The sequence below is a fragment of the Mytilus trossulus genome, chromosome 1 (genome assembly GCF_036588685.1).
Source record: "Mytilus trossulus isolate FHL-02 chromosome 1, PNRI_Mtr1.1.1.hap1, whole genome shotgun sequence".
NCBI lineage: Eukaryota > Metazoa > Mollusca > Bivalvia > Mytilida > Mytilidae > Mytilus > Mytilus trossulus.
Genome location: NC_086373.1, coordinates 108,394,649 through 108,416,580, shown reverse-complemented (window position 1 = coordinate 108,416,580; position 21,932 = coordinate 108,394,649). Strand labels below are relative to the sequence as shown.

The window sequence follows — 21,932 nt, the reverse complement described above, 5'->3', positions numbered from 1 at the left end:
AACATATAAAATATCATTTAAACCGTAGAAATGTTAATTGCCATAGTTATATAAAAAACAATAACAGAAGAAATATCATTCTAAAGGTGAAGTGTCAATTAATATGCATAATTGCTTAACACTTTACCGTCAGAATGATCTTCCTTAAACTACAACATAATTGTGTTTTAAAATATGGTAATAGCACAAAATTTTTAACAATCTAGATGATTGTATTTTACTACAAACAAGAATGTGTCCAAAGTACACGGATGCCCCACTCACACTTTCATTTTCCATGTTCCTAGGACTTTGAAATTGGGTAAATATCTAATTTGGCATTAAAATTAGAAAGATTATACTATGGGAAACATGTGTACTAAGTTTCAAGTTGATTGAACTTCAATTTCATCAAAAACTACCTTGACCAAAAACTTTAACCTGAAACTCCAATTTTCATTTTCTATGTTCAGTGGACCATGAAATTGGGGTCAAAAGTCTAATTTGGCATTAAAATATGAAAGATCATATCATAAGCAACAAGTGTACTAGGTTTCAAGTTGATTGAACTTCAATTTCATCAAAAACTACCTTGACCAAAAGCTTTAACCTGAAACTTCCACTTTCATTTTCTATGTTCATAGGACCGTTAAATAAGAGTCAAAAGTCTAATTTGGCTTTCAAATTAGAAAGATCATATCATAAGCAACAAGTTTACTAAGTTTCAAGTTGGGTGGACTTCAGCTTCATCAAAAACTACCTTCACCAAAAACTTTAATCTGAAACTCCCACTTTCATTTTCTATGTTCAGTGGACCGTTAAATAAGGGTCAAAAGTCTAATTTGACTTTAAAATTAGAAAGATCATACCATAAGCAACAAGATTACTGAGTTTCAAGTTGGTTGGACTTCAGCTTCATCAAAAACTACCTTAGACCAAAAACTTTAACCTGAAACTCCCACTTTCATTTTCTATGTTCAGTGGACCGTTACATAAGGGTCAAAAGTCTAATTTGGCTTTCAAATTAGAAAGATCATACCATAAGCAACAAGTGTACTAAGTTTCTAGTTGATTGGACTTCAGCTTCACCAAAAACTACCTTGACCAAAATCGTTAACCTAAAGCGGGACGAACAAACAGAGCCACAGACCAGAAAACATAATGCCCCTCTACTATTGTAGGTGTGGCAAAAAAACATAATGCCCCTCTACTATTGTAGGTGTGGCAAAAAAACATAATGCCCCTCTACTATCATAGGTGGGGCATAAAAAAGCATTACACATTGTAAGTAATAATACTTCCTTAAACAAAATAATTGACTCATTCAGTTTAAATGGTCTTACCTCGTAACTGTGTAAGAGCCTGTATCTTTCTTGCTAATAATGTATCTAATTGTTTTGCATAAGCTGAAATACAAAAATATTATATATACATAAAACTCATAGAAAAAAGACACTACCTTCACACTCTCATCAACACAGACTTTAATACCTATACAGATATTTATTTGGTTTTCATACAGAAAACAATAAAGCCACAACAGAACAAATCTACACTTAAATCTCTGTTTTCATAAAACATCCTAGATATCAGATTCTATTCTCTCTCAATTTAACCTTTCCAATATACATATCCCATTGTAGCACCAAAGTCCATTCAATACAAACATACTTTCTATCTAACTTATGTGTGAAAAAGTGAAAACAAATGAAATAAATTACTTTATATGTTTCTGACTCATATCTGAGAATAAGTAGGCCATGACTGTTAATACAGGAACTGTTCCTAACTTTAAAATTACCTGTCCACCACATACCAAGGATTAACTTCCTATAATTGTGATATTGTTACAATCAATACTATATCTTACCTTCAACGTCATAATCCACATCATCTGTCATTTTTGCAAGTTTTTTATCTTCTGTCGTCCACTTTTGGGTACTCTGAAAGCAGAACAATAAAATTATGATTCTCATACACTTTTCACGACTAATAAGTTGTAGATTTGTCAGTTATTGTCTTTTTTATAGATAGAATATATTTTTTAATATACTATTCTGCAATCTGCATATATGATAAGTTATCACAGTTTCACAAAAATAATTGCACTCAAAATGGTTATACCATATCACGTTTATTATTTTTTTCATGTTTACTCTATAATTAATAACATCTTTTTGCATCTTAGGGTCAGGCGTGCTAACAATAAATTTCATTTATAAAACAAAATATCAATTGTGAAATAGAAGGACTCAATTTTATCAATTGTAATGTGCCCAAATTTCACTTCATCAGGAAAACTAAATATTACCATGCTAAGTTGAACAAAATGGTAAATATTGATGTCAAAGTAGCTTGTCTTCTTGGAACTTAATAGTTTGTTAACAGTTTTAAAGAATTTCAATCTTCTATAATGGCCTCACTTAAAATCGCAAATTGAAGAGCAGCTAGACTTTGTGGAACCAATCATAACTTAAGTTATCTTGATCCTCTATATAACATACCTCTATTAGTGTTTTATGATCGTCTATAATGTCCTCCTCTAGTTCCTGCATATGATTTACAGCTTCATGGAATGTCAACATATCATCAGTAACCTCTTCTTGCTGTAAATAGAGGTAAAACATTTATATGAACTGATGTAGTACGAGGTTATCTGACTGATGGGCAGACAGACTGATGGATGGAATGCAAACCAAAAATCCCTTTCTACTAAATGGGTAGGGGGCTAAAAACAAGTAGATAATGTCAAAATTGAAAAGTAAACATGGGAGCCTTTGGGTACAACTTACATTTGTGGTTCTCAGTAAGACCAGATCACTGTTTTGAGGAGACATTGGTCCAAGGTTATAGTTGTTGGGTAAAGCTACTTCAGCTGGTTTCCCCTCTACTGGCCCTCCTGGACCAAGTTCTTTTACTCTATAAAGGAAAGTATAACATTTTAACTTTAAATCAGGGAACAAGTAAGTTTCCGATCCTTGCATTTTTATAGTAATAATGGAACACCAAATTGATCACTTGAATTAAATAAGAAACATTCATATCTTCTCATAGATCTCCTACTTTTTCCATCTTAGATCGTGTGAAGTAAAAAATGTAATTTTAATATTAAAACAATTAAAAAACTTGACCTTATTATATAATATTACCTAGATCTTGCAGTTAAATTACAACACTAGTATATAATTTTCTATCAGTTATGTAAACAAATAAAATATGGTGACAATTTTAGCTTTACAATCACAGGATAGGTTAGCAAAACGGAAAACATGCATTTTAATAGTTCAAAATATTGTTTGTATGCAACATTTCTAGTAATTGCAATAATTAAATTCGTCTTTTCTGTCCATTTTTCAACAATCGTAACAAAGCAAATTGAGTCAAGCTGAAATTTTCTGTACTTATTACAATATTTAATTTTTCTAATAAGTTTTTTTTGTGAAAACTGCTGCTGAGACACTATGGTTAGTGTTGTTAGTAACAACTTGTTAATGTAAATAAAGGTATACCTCAGATACAATTTTCTCACTGTAGACATGCATCATGTTGGTGACCTTCTGCTGTTGTTTTTTTATTTGGTCGGGTTGTTGTCTCTTTGACACATTCCCCATTTCCATTCTCAATTTTATTATTATTTATCATAGATATACATTCATAAAGATTATCTGAATGCATAATTAATGCTGACATTTTCTTATCAAAATTTGTTAATTCAACCTGTGTTACCATCACAACTTTGTTACAAGTAAGTTATCTAAACTTAGAGCCAATACAATTGTAAATGTTGAAATAAGTGTATATATTTACCTATCAGCATAGCGTAGTGTGTTTAATGTATGTTCACAACAACTCATTCCTGGTGATACCATAGCAATCTGAAGACAATAAACAAGTAATTTACACCTGAATGGCGTCAGAATAACAAAGGTTTTAAAATTTAATGCATTCATACAACATTGTAGAAGAAATTAAATTATATAATATAAAAGTCTAATTTCTATCCAATGTTCTGATAATATTGGGTGATTGGGTCAACCTGTGTTACCTGGAAAAATTTCACTCTCATACTCATTGCTGAATGAAGGTTTACCCTCATTGCAAAAGCTAGGCAATACACAGCTTAATATGAAAACTCCATCAAGTTTTCAAATGAAACAATACTATTGACGTTAAATTTTATCTTTTATGATATAATGCCCTTTTTAATTTTATCAGAGCTTTAAAATAAAGGCAATATAGGAAAGGTGTACTGACATAAGTAGTCTCTAAACACATTAGCTCCATGGAGCTTTCCTTAGTAGAAGCCATATTAACTATGTGTATCAGTGAGAAAAATGTAAAAGCATAAAAATATAGTATATACCAATATACATAATTAACAGCGCCTGTTAAAATAAAGCCCACTAGACTATCTCATTGCCAAAAATACAAATAAATTACAAATCTGAAGGTTGTCAGAAAATTTTGCAAACAAAACTCACAATTTTAAGTCTTACTTTTCTATGGTTTATTTTGCGATTTTTCAAAGATTTTGTACTGTCCCTACAGGTGTCATTAAATGACAGGATAAGGTAAAACTGCCTTTCACATAAAATGGTGAAGTGGTCAATAACTTACCATACATGTCCTTGAATTCTCTCCAATAAATGAATCCCTAAGGACCTGAGTTAGCTTACTAGCTCTGAAGGGTTGATGAGCTCCTTTCTGACTCAATTTTCTTATACATTCCTGTAGTGAAAAACATAACCTATGGTCACATTCTTAAAAATAAAATTATAAGTATCTTAAATCCTTAACACATCAATAAACTGGCCACCACATTTTTGCTGCACATTAAAGTAAACACATTAAACAACATCCAAAATGACAAAAATAATCTTTCTTTCTTTAAACCTACTACTAAAAAAACATTTGATGTTCTAAATACATAAGTGACTTACACGCAAACCAAGAGTAACATTATGCAAAATAAAAAGAATGCACTAGTTTTGAAATTCAAGGAAAGTGGAGTGTCTTATATGACTTATGTATGGAGCATATTTTAAAATGCCTACAGGAAAATTAACTTCATCTGTGTAATGCTAAAAACTTACAATAACAAAAATGCAAATTTAATCCAACAATTCTGAAATATCTTTATTATTTTTTGGTCCAAAAAGGTTCTAAAAGGAATGCCAGTAAAATGTTCAACACAAAGTCTTACATCAAAAAGACATAGCCATAAACCATATTTAACACTAACGATCGTCAACAAATTTGGTAAAGTGAGCTACTCTAAGCAATAGATCTAAGCAATGAAGAGAAAATCTATTTATTGTTTAGATTCCATACCTCATTTTAAATTTTTGCTGTTTATATCTTATCTTATCTTCTATATTATTATATTATATACATTTTATGGTAAAAACCTTCACTTAATTTCTTAAAGCCAGTTAATAAGATCTGGTCACATAGTAGAATATGCATTAAAAACTTTCATTGAAATCTGGAAAACCAGAACATGCTGTCAAATCTTATTGTTATAAATACCTTTAATGCTAACAAACTTTTGTTGATTTCTGCCCCTTCCATCCTTGTCTGTCTGTCAGAACTTGATGTATCAGCACCTCGTTCATTACCTGAAAATAAAGTTATAAGTATCAAGATCCAATAAGTTATTTCATTTTGAAAAATGTAAAACAAAAAATAGATTTTTTCTTGCAATTTTACTGATATTATGTGAGATAGATATGACAAATGTGTTACTAAAAATAGTGTAAACATAATGGCAATTTTAATATGATTTACAGATAAAATGAACAATGCAAGAAAAATACAGAGGTTAAACTTAAGACTTACCTGCTAAATCTATCAAAGAAAATTTCCCATGCAATCTACCATTACTCCTGAAATATTAAAATCATTAGTTTACAAACTTTGTCATATAAATGATTCATAATGAATAGGAGATTTCTTTATTCAATGATGTTTACCTACTCAAGGTTAACATTTAATCTATTTTCTGCTGGTTCACATAATTCATTCATGATTCTGATGGTAATAATAATGTTAACTTTTATACCATGCAAAACCTACCATTTATGATTATCTAAGAACAAATTTATTATTTAAAGTTCATGAAATTCCTTTTCCCTGTTTGTAATGTACCTTTTCCGTACAAAGATCTGGAATACTGCATGTGATCTAGAAGAATGTTGATTGGCTGACGTCTGTCCTGATGTCCGTACATTATTACCATGTTGTATAAGTCGTAGAACATCTTCTACACTGTCTATAGCCTCTTCCTTAAGTCCGACCACTTGAACTTGGGCTTTGGCATCTTCTAATACTCGTAATTTTAATTTCTTATTCAATAAATCGAACACCTAAAAAAGTTCAGACAGGTTTTAATAAAATACCAATGTGAATTTTTTTAAGGCCATCTCTTCCTCCTGTCAAAAACAAACCCAAAGAACAAAGATACTGTTCTATTTTTCATTCAAATATACAATCAATTAAAAAATATTTAACCTGATGTTATACCAGATATTCTTCACATATTATTAGGTCTTTAAAAAAATGTTCGGTCATACATATAGAACAATTTATTTTCCTCTTTTCATCTAAAATTTTCATATCAAATCTTTTACGACATAACAAAGCATTGATACTATGTGGTTGTTATAAGAATATTGTTCTGAGTAAAATACTGTATTACACAAAAAGTCACCATCTTGCAATCAAAAAGAGAAAAAAAATCGTTCATCAAAATGGCAACAAAACTTCAATAGTTTCGCAGGATGGCAGATTTATTACTAAAACTTATAATACTTATAATAAAATATTGAAGGTATGCAAGGATTTTTCTTGTAAGAAACTTTTTGACAACAGTAACAGGTAAGCATTAAGTAGAAGTTACAAAGGCAATGAACACAGTTATATATACTACTGTAATCTATTTTACAATGCAGACAGAACTCATTTTAAAATTTAATTTTGTACATTACAGCAAACAATTTGTTTATGGTGTGTTGTCATGATTAAGTTCTGTAATGTATTATCATTAAACATGTCAGGTTTGTTCTGCTTCTGAAAAAATAACCTTTTTTCACTGTACCTTTAATTTTACATTGGATGTGTTTCTACCAATAATTGAGCACCTTTTTGAGTTACTTTGCCACTATAAATCTCAAAGAAACTTGAATGTACTGTCAGATCTGATTTCTTATACTTACTTTGCCACTATAAATCTCAAAGAAACTTGAATGTACTGTCAGATCTGATTTCTTATACTTGGAATGGTAAAGTTTGAACACATCTCTAGCTGTAAGACAAAGATATATACATTTAATACAAGGCTTCTTTCTATTCTAAATAAATTCATGTAATCATGTCTCAATACCTCACAGTAATCCTTGAGTTGGAAAACATACAAAACCACAAAAACGAATCATGATTGTCTATACCTGTAGCCATTGAAGAAAGAGATGTCAATTAAACTTGAACTCAATCTGTTCAAAAAATACAATTTGATAGATAATAAAATACCACAAACATAAAAAAAGTTGAAAGATCTAACATACAAGTACCAAAAGTTGAACTAATAAAGATGCTCCCTCTGTCAGTGTTCTGAAAACAGGAATTGTTATGAGTGATGAATGTAAAAACCTATCACATGGCATATAATACTTTTATAAAGCCAAATATCAAATTATTATAATTTTTTAGTTCCCAAAAGATGTAACACAAACTTCATACATGGCCATGATCTGTAAGACATAAGTATTTTGCAAACAGGAAGATGATGATAAAATTATCTGAAAATGCTTCCATCATAGGATTTGTATTCCTGAGGGAGACAAAAATTGTATGGGACAAACTGACAGAAGGAAAGACATAAACCTTAATACCGCTTCATTGAATCAGTGGGTTATCTAAAAATGTTCAGTGCTAAAGTTTTAAGTAATATATTATAATGATGTGTTTTTCCAGATGATAATGAATCAATTTTATTAACATTATATTGCCAAATTTGATTTTATATCTATTCAATACATTTTGTTTAAGCTTCATAGAATTATCTTGCTGTTATGCATTAGGAAACATTTTGTCTTTTGCATTTAAAGTGTTGCCACTTTCAACAGTGGATTTGACAGTCATATATATCATCTATAAGTCACCAAATAAATAACAACTTTCAAAGTCCCAATCTATGGAGACATACAGTCTTGTTATTCCTTAAAAGCTTACCAGCTAAACAGTATATACCCTTGGAACAGTCCTGCTGTCCTTTCGTTGAAAAATCTCCACCCATAGTCTGAAAAATACAATGAAATTTCATTTGAACTATAAACAGATATGAACTAAAACATTAAAGAAATAAAAAAATGTCTACTTTTATTTTATTTCACTTAAAAACTTTATTTTTCTATAGTATTGATTAAGTGGAATTTGATAGCATTTTATTTCATTACAGTACAAATCTTTTAAAATATATGATAGGCTTTTATAAATTAATTTATATCAAAAAAGCTTTTTTACATGTATTTTTTCTGTTCCCTGATCAGCTATGCCAGGGTTTGGACAAAAAACATGCACACACATTTGAAGTAGGGATTTGAAATTGAACTAACAGTGCAAAATTTTATACCTTATTGTAACACACAGGGGTTAATATCTTACATTTATTTGTAATTCCTAACTCACAGAGGTATAGTTAATATCTTACATTATACCTAACACACAGAGGTATCGTTAATATATTACATTATACCTAACACACAGAGGTATAGTTAATATCTTACATTATACCTAACACACAGAGGTATAGTTAATATCTTACATTATACCTAACACACAGAGGTATAGTTAATATCTTACATTATACCTAACACACAGAGGTATAGTTAATATCTTACACTATACCTAACACACAGAGGTATAGTTAATATCTTCCACTATACCTAACACACAGAGGTATAGTTAATATCTTACATTATACCTAACACACAGAGGTATAGGTAATATCTTACATTATACCTAACACACAGAGGTATACTTACATTATACCTAACACACAGAGGTATACTTACATTATACCTAACACACAGAGGTATAGTTAATATCTTACACTATACCTAACACACAGAGGTATAGTTAATATCTTACATTATACCTAACACACAGCGGTATAGTTAATATCTTACATTATACCTAACACACAGAGGTATAGTTAATATCTTACATTTATTATACCTAACACACAGAGGTATAGGTAATATCTTACATTATACCTAACACACAGAGGTATATGTCGGTGATTTAGAGACAGTTTAACTTACGCGTCAAACGTTAACACTACTTTTAACGCCGTTTCCATTCACATTGTTAACGTCATCATTATCTTCTGTTAACGTTGTGCTATTGTTATGTATCATGTTACTATATTGAGTTGAGATTATACGATCAAACGAACCAGACGTTGTTTTACTGCCTGTCTAGACTTTTAGCTAACCCATCCGTCACATTAGTGCCGTGACCAGGATATAATGACGAAAAAGAAAGCCATTCGAGTGGGCCATCGAGGAGCCGCGAGGAGATAAATTTCAAAGATTGAAGAGGAATTAGAGAAAGAAACAACACAATGCGACGAAATAGAAAGCCTATGTGAAACCTTGAAGAAAAAGAGGGATATTCTTTCGGAACTTGATAATGAAATATTAGAGGAGATTGCAGAGGAAAACATGGAAGCAGAGATAGAAGACTCAGATCGGTATGTTTTAGATATAGAACGAATTTTGACAAAAGTACGCAATTCATCAAGTTCTAAACAGAAAAATAAATCAAATGAAACTAGCTCTAATCAGAACTTAAATCCAAATGCAGCAGATTTTGTATTTATCAACTCCACATCTACATGTAATACTCCACATCCCATGCAGAATAATGATATGCAATACAGATCGTCAATGAGCGCAACAAATTCAAGCATCTACCACAAGCTACCAAAATTGAATTTACCATATTTTAATGGCAATTTGTTAAACTGGCAACCTTTCTGGGATGCGTATCAATCAACAATACACGATAACCAAACATTAACAGACGTGCAGAAATTTACGTATTTGCAAAATCAGATTCAGGGAATAGCCGCGCAATGTATCGCCGGTTTACCACTCACAAGTGCAAATTACTATCAAGCCGTATCAATACTGAGAGAGAGGTTTGGTCAGAACCACAAAATCACGAACGCATATATTCAGAATTTTAATTGATTTACCCGCACCGAGGTCAAACGCAGACAGTTTGAGAAACTTTTCCGACAGAATTGAGTGTAGCATACGCGGATTAGAATCGTTAGGAACAAACGAGAGTACATTTGGAGCCATTCTTACGCCTATTATATACAATAAATTGCCGTCCGACGTACGAAAAAACATAACCCGAGATCGCGGAAACGACGACCGGGACATCGAATCATTGAGAACAGCAATAAAGAGGGAAGTATGCGTACAGGTCGCAGGACAATCTACAGGTCAAAGTAATGAAGATTTAGAAATTTTACCAACCGCTTCGTTTATTGCCAAAACATTTCCAGGAAAGAACAGGAAACAGTCACGTAAGAAATGTTTATTTTGTGAAGAATCCCATCATCCAAATACATGCAAAAACGTGAAAGATGTTGAGAAACGAATTGAAATTGTGAAGCGAAAAAAGGTATGTTTTAACTGTTTCGGAAGTCATAGAGTAGCTGAATGTAAGTCTGAATTTAAATGCCACCAGTGCGGAAAGAGACATCACACGAGTATACATGTACAAGTACATAACACAGAACCAAAGAGCTTGACCGAAAACCAGTATAGTACACAAAAGACCGTAGCACATACCGCCGTAGAGGAAACGCCACTGGAGCTAACCACATCCTTACATTCTACTGTTACTGCACATACAGATGTTTTACTGAAAACTGCCGTAACTCCAGTTTGGTCCGAAAATCGATCGATAATGACAAATATTTTACTTGACGAGGGAGCACAGAACTCATTCATAACTGAAGATTTAGCTAGAAAATTAGAAATTGAGTCCACCGAAAAGATTGCACTGAAAATATCTGGATTTGGAGGAAACGAAGGACAAGTTCGTCATCTAGATAAAGCAAACATAGCTATTGAAACAGTTGACAATCAAAGAATAGAAATTGAAGTAATAATTGTACCAAAAATTGCCGCTCCTATTCAGACAAAATCACAAAAGGAAATCAAAGCACTGCCATACTGACGTTGTTTACGACTCGCACATCCGATATGCGCAGAAGACAAGTTTAACATATCTTTATTGATTGGCGCAGACTATTACTGGTCAATAGTTGAAAACGAAATAATAAGAGGAAATGGACCGACCGCAGTTAAGTCAAAAATTGGAATTGGTTAAACAGAGGACAGGAAGCGTTATTAGACGTCTAGCAAACAAACCTGATTTATTAAAAATATATGGAGATATCATAATGGAGCAGGAGAGAAGACATTTTATTGAAAAGGTTGAGGAAACAAAACTTCCTACCGATCGACCCGTGCACTATATCCCGCATCATCCTGTTTCCAAGGAATCATCTACTACGCCAATACGCATTGTTTATGATTGTAGCTGCAAAGATGGAAGAGATAATCCAAGTCTAAATGAATGCTTAGAATCACATCCACCTGTTATGAATGACATTACAGAATTCTTATGAGATTTCGCCCTAAGAAATATGCTACAACATCAGATTTAGAAAAGGCATTTCTACAAATACAGCTTGACGAGAAAGACCGAGATGCAACGAGGTTCTTATGGCTTAGCAATCCTACAAACACATCAAGTCCGCTAATAACATATCGCTTCAAGTCCGTACTCTTCGGAGCTACATGTTCGCCATTCATTTTGAGCGCCACACTTCTCAAGCACTTTAAGGAAAATCCGGGGAAACTTTCAGATACACTTGAAAATGGGTTATATGTGGACAACATTTTAACTAGCTTTGATAACGAAAATGACGTAATAGATTATTACAGGAGATCGAGAGAATTACTTACGAAAGGCGGATTCAACCTACGCTCATGGAATTCCAACAGTCCAAAATTACAAGAAATCGCTAGCAAAGAACAAACCTTAGACAAAGATGAGCTCACTAAAATTCTTGGTATGCAATGGAACGCTAAATCGGACAAGTTGTTTTAACAAAGTAACACGTTCGAGATGGACAAAAAAGGAAAACTTACTAAACGATATATTTTACGACAATCATCCAAGATTTTCGATCCGTTAGGACTATTAAGCCCAGTTACTGTAAAGGCGAAAATCTTTATGCAATCACTTTGGAAGCTAAATTTGGAGTGGGACGAAATATTACCGGAAGATATCCAATCAAAATGGATATTAATTTCACGAGATCTAGCAACGAGATAAAAACAGAGATTCATCGAAGTACTCAAACACAGAACCAGAATAACAGAAATTTACCAACTCTTTGCGCGTACATCATGTATGACAGAAAACCAACAATAGTAATGGCAAAGAATCGAGTTGCGCCTATCAAGACTATAACTTTACCCAAACTAGAGCTCATGGGGGCTGTAATTGGAGCAAGACTTGCTGATCATATCTGCAAAAACTTTCCAGAAACTTTCAGTGAAATACAATTTTGGAGTGATAGTCAAATCGTACTAAGTTGGCTTTCATCCGTTAAACCACAGAGACAATTTATTAGAAATAGAATTGAAGAAATTAAAAGTTTGTGTGGAGATAATGTATGGAGATACTGCCCTACAAAAGACAACCCCGCAGATCTGCTTACACGTGGTATAACATCTGAAGAACTGCAACAGAATAAAATGTGGTTTAGTGGACCTAAATGGTTAAACAGTAAAGAAGATTGGCCGACATGGAACGGAAACAACGTAACGTCTAGTGTATGTACAACTATGTCGGAGAATGATGACAACATTGAGTCTATGGAGAAAAATCTATAAGACTAGAAAATGGTTAAACAGTAAAGAAGATTGGCCGACATGGAACGGAAACAACGTAACGTCTAGTGTATGTACAACTATGTCAGAGAACGATGACAACATTGAGTCTATGGAGAAAAATCAAAATGTATGCATTGGTATAGGAGAAATCATAGATATTGAACGGTACAATTCTTATAGAAAACTAACCCGCATTACCGCATATGTAATGAGATTTGCAACAAACTGCAGAGCAACCGAGACTGAACGTAAGAAAGATTTGTTACGTAGTGATGAAATTGAAAATGAAAAATTCTTATGGATAAGATATACACAAGGTAAAATATTTAGTGACGAAATAAATTGTATAGATAATTCTACAAAACGTAAAACACTTGTGCGACCATTAAAACTCTTTCTAGACGAAAAGCAATTATTACGATGTGGTGGCCGCCGAATAGACAATGCGACAGTAGGAGAAACAGTCAAGTTTCCATATCTGTTACCGGCAAAGGACCGTCTCACACATTTGATAGTGTTAGAAGCACATGAGAATACACTACATTCAGGAATAAATATCACTCTAGCATACATACAGCAAACATTTTGGATTCCGAAATTAAGAATCAAATCTATATTGATGAAATGTGTAACGTGCCGAAAAGTAATCGGAAAATCTTATCCCGCACCAGAAATTCCACCATTACCAAAAGAGAGAGTTCAAGATGCCACACCCTTTAGCATAACCGGTGTAGACTTTACAGGTGCGCTAACGACAAGAAACAGACACAACGAAGAATAGAAGGTTTACATTTGCCTATTTACATGTGCTGTCACTCGAGCCGTACATTTGGAATTAGTTTACGATCTCAGCGGAGAATCTTTTTTATTGTGTTTCCGGAGATTTGTAAGTCGACGATCAGTGCCGAAAATAATGATGTCAGATAATGCGCTAACATTTAAAGCTGCTTCAAACAAAATTTCACGACTTTGCAATTCTAGAAAAGTTAAAGAAAATATTCAGAATTATGGCATTGAATGGAAGTTCATCCCAAATAGAGCTCCATGGTTCGGGGGCATGTGGGAAAGAATGATTGGCTTAACAAAAATATCACTTAAGAAAGTATTAGGACGTGCACATGTCAACAATGAGACTCTAAGGACTGTATTGACAGAGATTGAAGTCACACTCAACGACCGACCAGTGACGTATATTTCAACAGATATCAGAGATCCGGAGCCGCTTACACCATCCCATCTTATACATGGACTAAGAATAACAACTTTACCGTATGTATCGTCAAATAGTGCTATTGACAATCTAAATGTTTGTGAATTAACACACACAAACTTGAACAATCAAGCGATACGACAGAGACAATTGATTGAGAACTTCTGGACAAGATGGAAAGGAGAATACCTTACTTCATTGCGAGAATATCACCAAAGAGCTGGAGTCGATGTTCGGAAGATCAAAGAAGGTGATGTCGTTCAGATACACGACGAATCAAAGCGCGTGCATTGGAAACTTGGAGTTGTGCAGGACACTATTAAAGGCAAGGACGGCTTAGTACGCGTCGCTATGGTGCGTACCAAATCAGGAATTACAAATCGACCCGTGACGAAACTCTACCCATTAGAAGTCAACAGCATGGACTGTTATCTGAGACGAAGTGAACGAAGAAACTACGTGTGTGAACAGACTTGTTAATTTTTCTTATTTGTGAAAAGACTGTAAATTCAAAGAGTTTTTTACGTAATTTAATAATTTAATCCTTTTTTCATTATTTGTGAGATCAATCTATTTTTGTTCTTTCCGCATGCCACTACATATCACAGCTAATGGACATTGCATATGGTGGCCCCGAGTATGTCGGTGATTAAGTGACAGTTTAACTGACGCGTCAAACGTTAACACTACTTTTAACGCCGTTTCCATTCACATTGTTAACGTCATCATTATCTTCTGTTAACGTTGTGCTATTGTTATGTATCATGTTACTATATTGAGTTGAGATTATACGATCAAACGAACCAGACGTTGTTTTACTGCCTGTCTAGACTTTTAGCTAACCCATCCGTCACAGTATACTTACATTATACCTAACACACAGAGGTATAGTTAATATCTTACATTATACCCAACACACAGAGGTATAGTTAATATCTTACATTATACCTAACACACAGAGGTATTGGTAATATCTTACATTATACCTAACACACAGAGGTATAGTTAATATCTTACATTATACCTAACACACAGCGGTATAGTTAATATCTTACATTATACCTAACACACAGAGGTATAGTTAATATCTTACATTATACCTAACACACAGAGGTATAGGTAATATCTTACATTATACCTAACACACAGAGGTATAGTTAATATCTTACATTATACCTAACACACAGAGGTATAGTTAATATCTTACATGTGTTTTCCCACTCCCAGTTTGTCCATAAGCAAAACATGTTGACATTCCACCTTCAAATATACTCTCCACTAATGGTTTGGCAGTAAATCTAAAATGAACATCTCATAAAAATTACAAATGCAAGAATTAAATTAAAGAATGTGTCCATAGTATACTAATGTCCAACTTGCACCGTCATTTCTTATGTTCAGTGACCCGTGAAATTTGGGCTTTAAAATTAAAAAGATCATATCATAGGGAACATGTGTACTAACTTTCAAGATGATTTATCTTGAAACTTAGTACACATGTTCCCTATGATATGATCTTTTTAATTTTATTGCCAAATTAGAGTAATTTGACTAGAACTTCATCAGAAACTACCTCGACAAAAAACTTTAAAATGAAGTGGGACAGACAGATGAACGAAAAAAGGATCGCACAGACCTAAAGACATAATGCTCTTATTAAAGTGGGCCTTAAAAGCACCTTTTCTTTGAGTTTATCACACGTTTTCTTACAAATCTTTAAATTTCTATAAATGAAAAAAAAAAATCATTTCTAGTTTCCTTACCTGTATACCATATCATTTGTAGCATTCTCATCAAAGGCATAATCAAATCTAAATGTTTGGTTTTCTAAGAACTTGGTTAAGTCTACTTTTGTTTTAGGTTCGTGTACTAGGACATTTTCTTTGTTGGGTAATGTTAATACATCTATATCCTTCTTCGAAAGCTCTGAAACAAAGAATCATTTTTCAATGACTTCATATTGCATGAATATGTAAATGCATTTCTACATCACAAACAAAAATAAATAATAGCTACAACATGATATTTCTGATCAAGAAAAGCTGGTTGATGTACTAGGCTGAATTCCCTAAAATATTCATGTCTGAAAACTGCATTGTCTGCTTTCTTAATTACAAAAAATATGAAAACCTTTCTTTAAAGATAAATAAACATGGTGAATAAAAAATAAAATTTCCTTTAAAAGTGATCTTGACTTTTTTTTTGTGCAACATGGAAGTGCTGATAGATGGATAGACAGCCAGAGAGATAATTATTAGAGCCCTTTTTATTTGGACTTCTAGGCAAACAGTCAGTTAAGATATTATATACTTTAATTCTCTTTTGTGTTAGTTTTACCTTTTTTATTCAATGGCCTTTTTCTGACACAGACACAAATCTGGTGGTTAACAATAGGATCAGTAGAAGTTAAGGGTCGGATATCAAGTCCAGCTCGATATTCCCTGAAAAAAATGTGAATTGGGTAATAAGGTTTGATTCATCCAGCTCGATATTCCCTGAAAAAAATGTCAATTGGGTATTAAGGTTTGATTCAAGTCCAGCTCGATATTCCCTGAAAAAAATGTCAATTGGGTATTAAGGTTTGATTCAAGTCCAGCTCGATATTCCCTGAAAAAAATGTCAATTGGGTATTAAGGTTTGATTCAAGTCCAGCTCGATATTCCCTGAAAAAAATGTCAATTGGGTATTAAGGTTTGATTCAAGTCCAGCTCGATATTCCCTGAAAAAAATGTCAATTGGGTATTAAGGTTTGATTCAAGTCCAGCTCGATATTCCCTGAAAAAAATGTCAATTGGGTATTAAGGTTTGATTCAAGTCCATGGAGATATTTCATGCAGGCAAAACGAACATCTAATGGTCAAATGGACTGACAGTTTATACTGAGATTAACTTCTGCACTTTAGACAGCTGAAGTATCAAAATATCAAAATGGGGAAATGTCTTATCGCCTGTAAAAATCTGTTTCTCTTATGATTTTTAAATGATTTGCAGACATCTTTCTTCATCAATGCTTGCAACAATATGAGCTCCCTCAATTTGATGTCATCAGACATGGTCACCTTTTTAGCAAAACAATCTTTTTTTTAGTCATTATAAAAATTTGACCAATGAAGAATTGAGATCAAATGAACAACATGTTGATTTTAGAAAAATTATCAATCATTCAAGAAAACCATGAATCAGCTAAGCTTGAGAAAACTTTCTAATGAACTGAAGCCAAACATTTGTTATGTTATTTGAGCGAAAAATTAGCTCACAAGTTACAGAAGCATTTTAACCTAGACCTGTAAAAGCTTTCAACATGTTAAACTTACTGCTAAGACTTTATTAAAACTTACTTAATCATAGCCAAAAACTCCCAATTAGGATCTGACATGTCATAATCTCGTTCATTTTTGAGACGAGCTGCTTCCTGGTTAGCTCTTCGTTCATCTCTTTTCTTCTGTATACCTTCAACAGCTTTTACACAGTTGGATTTTCTACGAGCTGAAAGTAATTTAACAATAAATAGATAAATGAGTAATAATCCACTAATTTTCATAACATTTAAATCCAGAAAGGTATACTGTTTTATTTCATTGCTTCATTACCTACAACAATGTTTATCTTTTAAAAAATTAGTGGCACTTGCTGTCCGTTATGTTTCAATTACTCTTTTTCTGCCAAAAATTAGGTCATTCACACCTTAACGGATAGCTCAAACGGATGACTATCAGATAACTTTTTTTCAATCCGTTCATGTCCGTTAGACGTCCGTTCTTAACAGTTAGACATCGGTCCATATCCGTTGCATGTCCGTTAAGCCTAAGTTTTATCCGTTAACGACTGTTGTGTCTGGTGGACATTTTTGAGCATGTTCAAAACTTTGAACAGGCGTCCAACAGATGAAATGTCTGTTGAATGTCCATTAGGCATCCCTTTTGTACGCTACTCATCCATTTCCTTTCTGTTTTGTATCCATTACGTGTCCATTATACATCCATTGGAGGTCTGGAAGATAAATTCACCAACAGACTTCTATGGGACGGACAAATGCCAATTGAAAATTTTGCGTCAGAAATGCCAATTATTGGTATGTCAGATTTCTTAAGGTTCATGAATTCTTATTATTCATAAGTGATCTTCGAGTAAGGGCACGTCTTCACAATCAAGCAGCTCTTATTCAGGCCAGACACTGCCATTCGGCAGCATTTTGAAGAACAAACCAAAACCAGTTACACAGAATAATTTGAATATTTATGCAATTTACATGTATTATGATTGTCGCCTTTAATTTTTCCGTATTATCTGGTATGCTTCCGATATTTGTCCATTTTATGCGGTACTCATCCATTGGATATACATTCGACATCCGTTCTGTCCGGTATGTTTCCGCTTCTCGTACATTGCATATCCATTGTGTGTCTGTTATGCATTCGTTACAAGTCCGTTTTATTTCGGTCAGTACATCAACGGACTCCCAACAGATAACAATTTGGTCAACCAACATCTTTTATTTTCATCTGTTAAGCGTCTGTTTGTGCTATCCAGTAAGGTGTGACCGAGGCTTGAGTGACATGCATTGTCAAAAGATGTCATGTTATTTTGTGAAAACAAACTTATCACATTAGTATTACCAGCCAGTTTTAGACTATTGAAGCAACATTGCTCTATAGATACACTCATCTGAGAGTCATCAACATCCAAAAGTAGATTGTCTTTACCAATAATTATGTTTAAAATTTCAGGGTTTTTGAAAGCATACTTTACATGCCTAATACCATATGTTGTTGACAGGTGTTAATAGGGGAAAAGAAAGACTATCTACCCTCTGGTATTCCCTACATTATCTACAGCACTAACGGTTGTGGATGACCTAATACATATCCTCAAGATAATACCTCTTATAATTATAAGAATATGAATGATAATTTGAACTGAACTGAATACCTGCAGCCCCTTTTGGATCTGTATCTGGTTGTTGTTGTTTATTTACTGGGTGTCCATTAGATACTGGCTGTTGTTGTGCTTGATAACTCAGTCTTGACTTGGCTGATGATGGAGCAGCAGCTATATAATACAATATAAAGATAATGAAATAGGGACATTTGTGGTGACTGTAGGCGAGACTAGATCTAGATTAACAGCCATGTCATATATACAGAGTGAGTTTTGTCACATTCATTGTGGTCTTTAACAGAATCTCGATCATTATTTGTTCATGTCCTATTGTGTAGGTATTTCATGGCATACAGCCCTTAAAGGAGCAGAACTGTACACGACTGTATCTAAGCAAGTAAAAAACATTTTACATTACTGTTTTATTAAACTGTTATCTATATCTAACCATTTGCTAACTGATGCCCTGATTATTGGATCTCAACCATGTCAACCCTAAAGATTTAGTTACATTCCTTCCTTCATTCAATAAGATATTTATGAATCTTTCAGCACAATTTACTAAATTAGTTGAAATTATCCTTTGATATTAATCGTAATATTGAATTTAGACGACAGAGAAGAATATATTTTTTACAAAAGTTTGTGATGTAAGACAAATACTAACATGACTAAGTGTTGATAATAATGTTAACTAACATAGTAAGCACAAAATCAATACTTACTTAGTTTGAAAGCACTGCAGAAACAGTGCAATGTGAACAGGTTTTTAGTTAGTGAATGTTTTTTTATATCAACATAAGATTATGTTCAGTTTTGTGTGCTTCTTTATGTTAACATGATTAACATCCCACTAAAAAAGTCAAACATTATGGAAGAGAAAGTTATCAGTTACTGAATTGATTCAAATTAACTAATTCGCATTAGAAATACGTTTTTGTTAATCCGAATTAAAAGTAAACGTCGTTAGGACAGTAAAGCGAATTTACAATATTTTTACATTCTCCCAGTACATATATGGACAAATTATAGATTAAAACTGTCCATCCATTTTAATTGTTCTTCCACTTCAACAGAATGATACCAGGTGAATAACAAATCAATACCATACCTTTCTTTACCACATTAAGTTGTCTATTTGTTGGCCCATCACCATCTGGTTTCGACCCCTGAAATGAGTTCCTCATATTATGCATAACTCACAACAATAATATGTATAACTTTCCACAAAAGATGTTGTTCCTTTTATAAGTTTGAGTCTGACACAAAACAGTTCATTCTGTCAAATAGTTATTATCTCAGTACTGTTAAGTGTTACCAATAATCAATATACACTTCTCCCATGACATTAAGGTTAATTAAATATACATTCATCTTCAAAGATTTACTAATTAGACTAATAGTATCAACCATGACAATACAATAATATTTCCTTTTGTTTTCATTTGGATTACTTTTGATATGAATGAAAAATAATAAAATGTGTAAAGCCTTGTTTAAATTTTAACATACTAAAGCAACTTGATGAAATATGTAAGATTCTTCATGGATATGATATATATATCCTGAACACAGATTTATTGTTCATATAATCTACCTTAGATGATTTGCTTTCCCTCCCTGTAGGTGCAGGGGCAGAGACTAAATCTGGATTCAGTAGAAATATAGCTTCTATCTCAATCTATAAATAACAAGAAAATCACATAATCATGATAATGCAATGGAATCATAAAATAGAATGTAGAACAAACAGTCAAAGGTTAAAAAATCATAAATTCATTTCAAGTTGATTATTTTCTGTGCTTTGCATAAACAAATAATAGCCTAATATTTGTTAAAAATCATTTTTACCTAAAGTAAATTATTTTGCTAAATATTGAAGCCGTACAAACATGACAATATTTAGAACCAAAAAATATTTATATAATTATCTTGAAAAGATCTCAATGAAAATAATTGTGACTTTCTGTCCTTAAACCCATTTTAATTATCTGTAAAATGGTAAAAATTTTGGATTTCTGAGAAAAATGTTGGGTTGCTGCCTCCCAAAATCTCCTTTCATCATTGTCATTAGAAGATATGTTTTCTAATCCCTGTTATTATTTTCACAAAGATTAAGGTGTATTTGCCTGAGCTGCCTATTTTTTAAAATATGATTTATAATTGCAATAGTAGAATCTCTCTAACCATGCTAACAAAGTGAGGAATGCAGTTCAATTCATGTAAATGTAATAATGAAAAAAAATCAGAATTTGCTACAATGACATTAAATAAAATAAAGAAAAATTGTATTTTTTATAGTAATTGGTACATGAGTATACCTCTTTTATATTCATTATATTTTTTTATTTTATTATTTACACCATCAATTCACTGAATTGTCAGTTGTGCCATTTTTATTTAAATTCATCCCTTTTTTAGTTGACAAAATTCTGATAATTAATATTATTTACATTAAACTAGGTTCCACAATATTTCTTTTTTTAAACTATATAGAAAAATGTCTATATAGTGTCTCAAAAGTCACCTGTTGCTGATTATTAGTCTTATTTTCTCTTTATTTGTATGATGTATATCATATAATTTGTAAATAAATTTGAAAACTTTAATAAATTTATAATTATTATCTTAAGAGTGTTTAGAATGAATTTTGTGAGAGTTGTACTTAATATCCTACTTCTTTTCCTTTTGTCTCTCCTTTCTCAAACCATTCTACAGTGACACTCTTAGACTCTGGATTAGTTCCACTTATAACTGCTGAATGTATTCTTCCTGGAAAAATACATCATGTAAATGAAACTTCAATTAAAAAGTATGTAATGCATTTTTATATTTTACACTTCAATTCTTGGTATATTAGAATATTAAACTATCATGAC

The 21,932-nt window shown here is 32.5% G+C and overlaps 1 protein-coding gene across 1 annotated transcript in view; it reads right to left on the bottom strand.

Moving 5' to 3' along the window:
* Nucleotides 1-21,932, bottom strand: part of LOC134696838 (kinesin-like protein KIF2A) — a 28,260-nt gene that overhangs the window by 3,831 nt on the left and 2,497 nt on the right. Inside the window, exons 2-20 of the mRNA XM_063558794.1 lie at nucleotides 21,731-21,825; nucleotides 20,651-20,734; nucleotides 20,165-20,222; nucleotides 19,105-19,224; nucleotides 17,514-17,661; nucleotides 16,513-16,616; nucleotides 15,939-16,101; nucleotides 15,383-15,473; nucleotides 8,209-8,275; nucleotides 7,194-7,282; nucleotides 6,127-6,344; nucleotides 5,818-5,864; nucleotides 5,509-5,597; nucleotides 4,597-4,707; nucleotides 3,787-3,854; nucleotides 2,772-2,898; nucleotides 2,484-2,585; nucleotides 1,850-1,922; nucleotides 1,323-1,385 (exon numbers count right to left, since the gene is read on the bottom strand). Of these exons, the coding sequence (XP_063414864.1) occupies nucleotides 1,323-1,385; nucleotides 1,850-1,922; nucleotides 2,484-2,585; nucleotides 2,772-2,898; nucleotides 3,787-3,854; nucleotides 4,597-4,707; nucleotides 5,509-5,597; nucleotides 5,818-5,864; nucleotides 6,127-6,344; nucleotides 7,194-7,282; nucleotides 8,209-8,275; nucleotides 15,383-15,473; nucleotides 15,939-16,101; nucleotides 16,513-16,616; nucleotides 17,514-17,661; nucleotides 19,105-19,224; nucleotides 20,165-20,222; nucleotides 20,651-20,734; nucleotides 21,731-21,825 (1,917 nt within the window). The remainder of the gene's footprint in view (nucleotides 1-1,322; nucleotides 1,386-1,849; nucleotides 1,923-2,483; nucleotides 2,586-2,771; nucleotides 2,899-3,786; nucleotides 3,855-4,596; nucleotides 4,708-5,508; nucleotides 5,598-5,817; nucleotides 5,865-6,126; nucleotides 6,345-7,193; nucleotides 7,283-8,208; nucleotides 8,276-15,382; nucleotides 15,474-15,938; nucleotides 16,102-16,512; nucleotides 16,617-17,513; nucleotides 17,662-19,104; nucleotides 19,225-20,164; nucleotides 20,223-20,650; nucleotides 20,735-21,730; nucleotides 21,826-21,932) is intronic.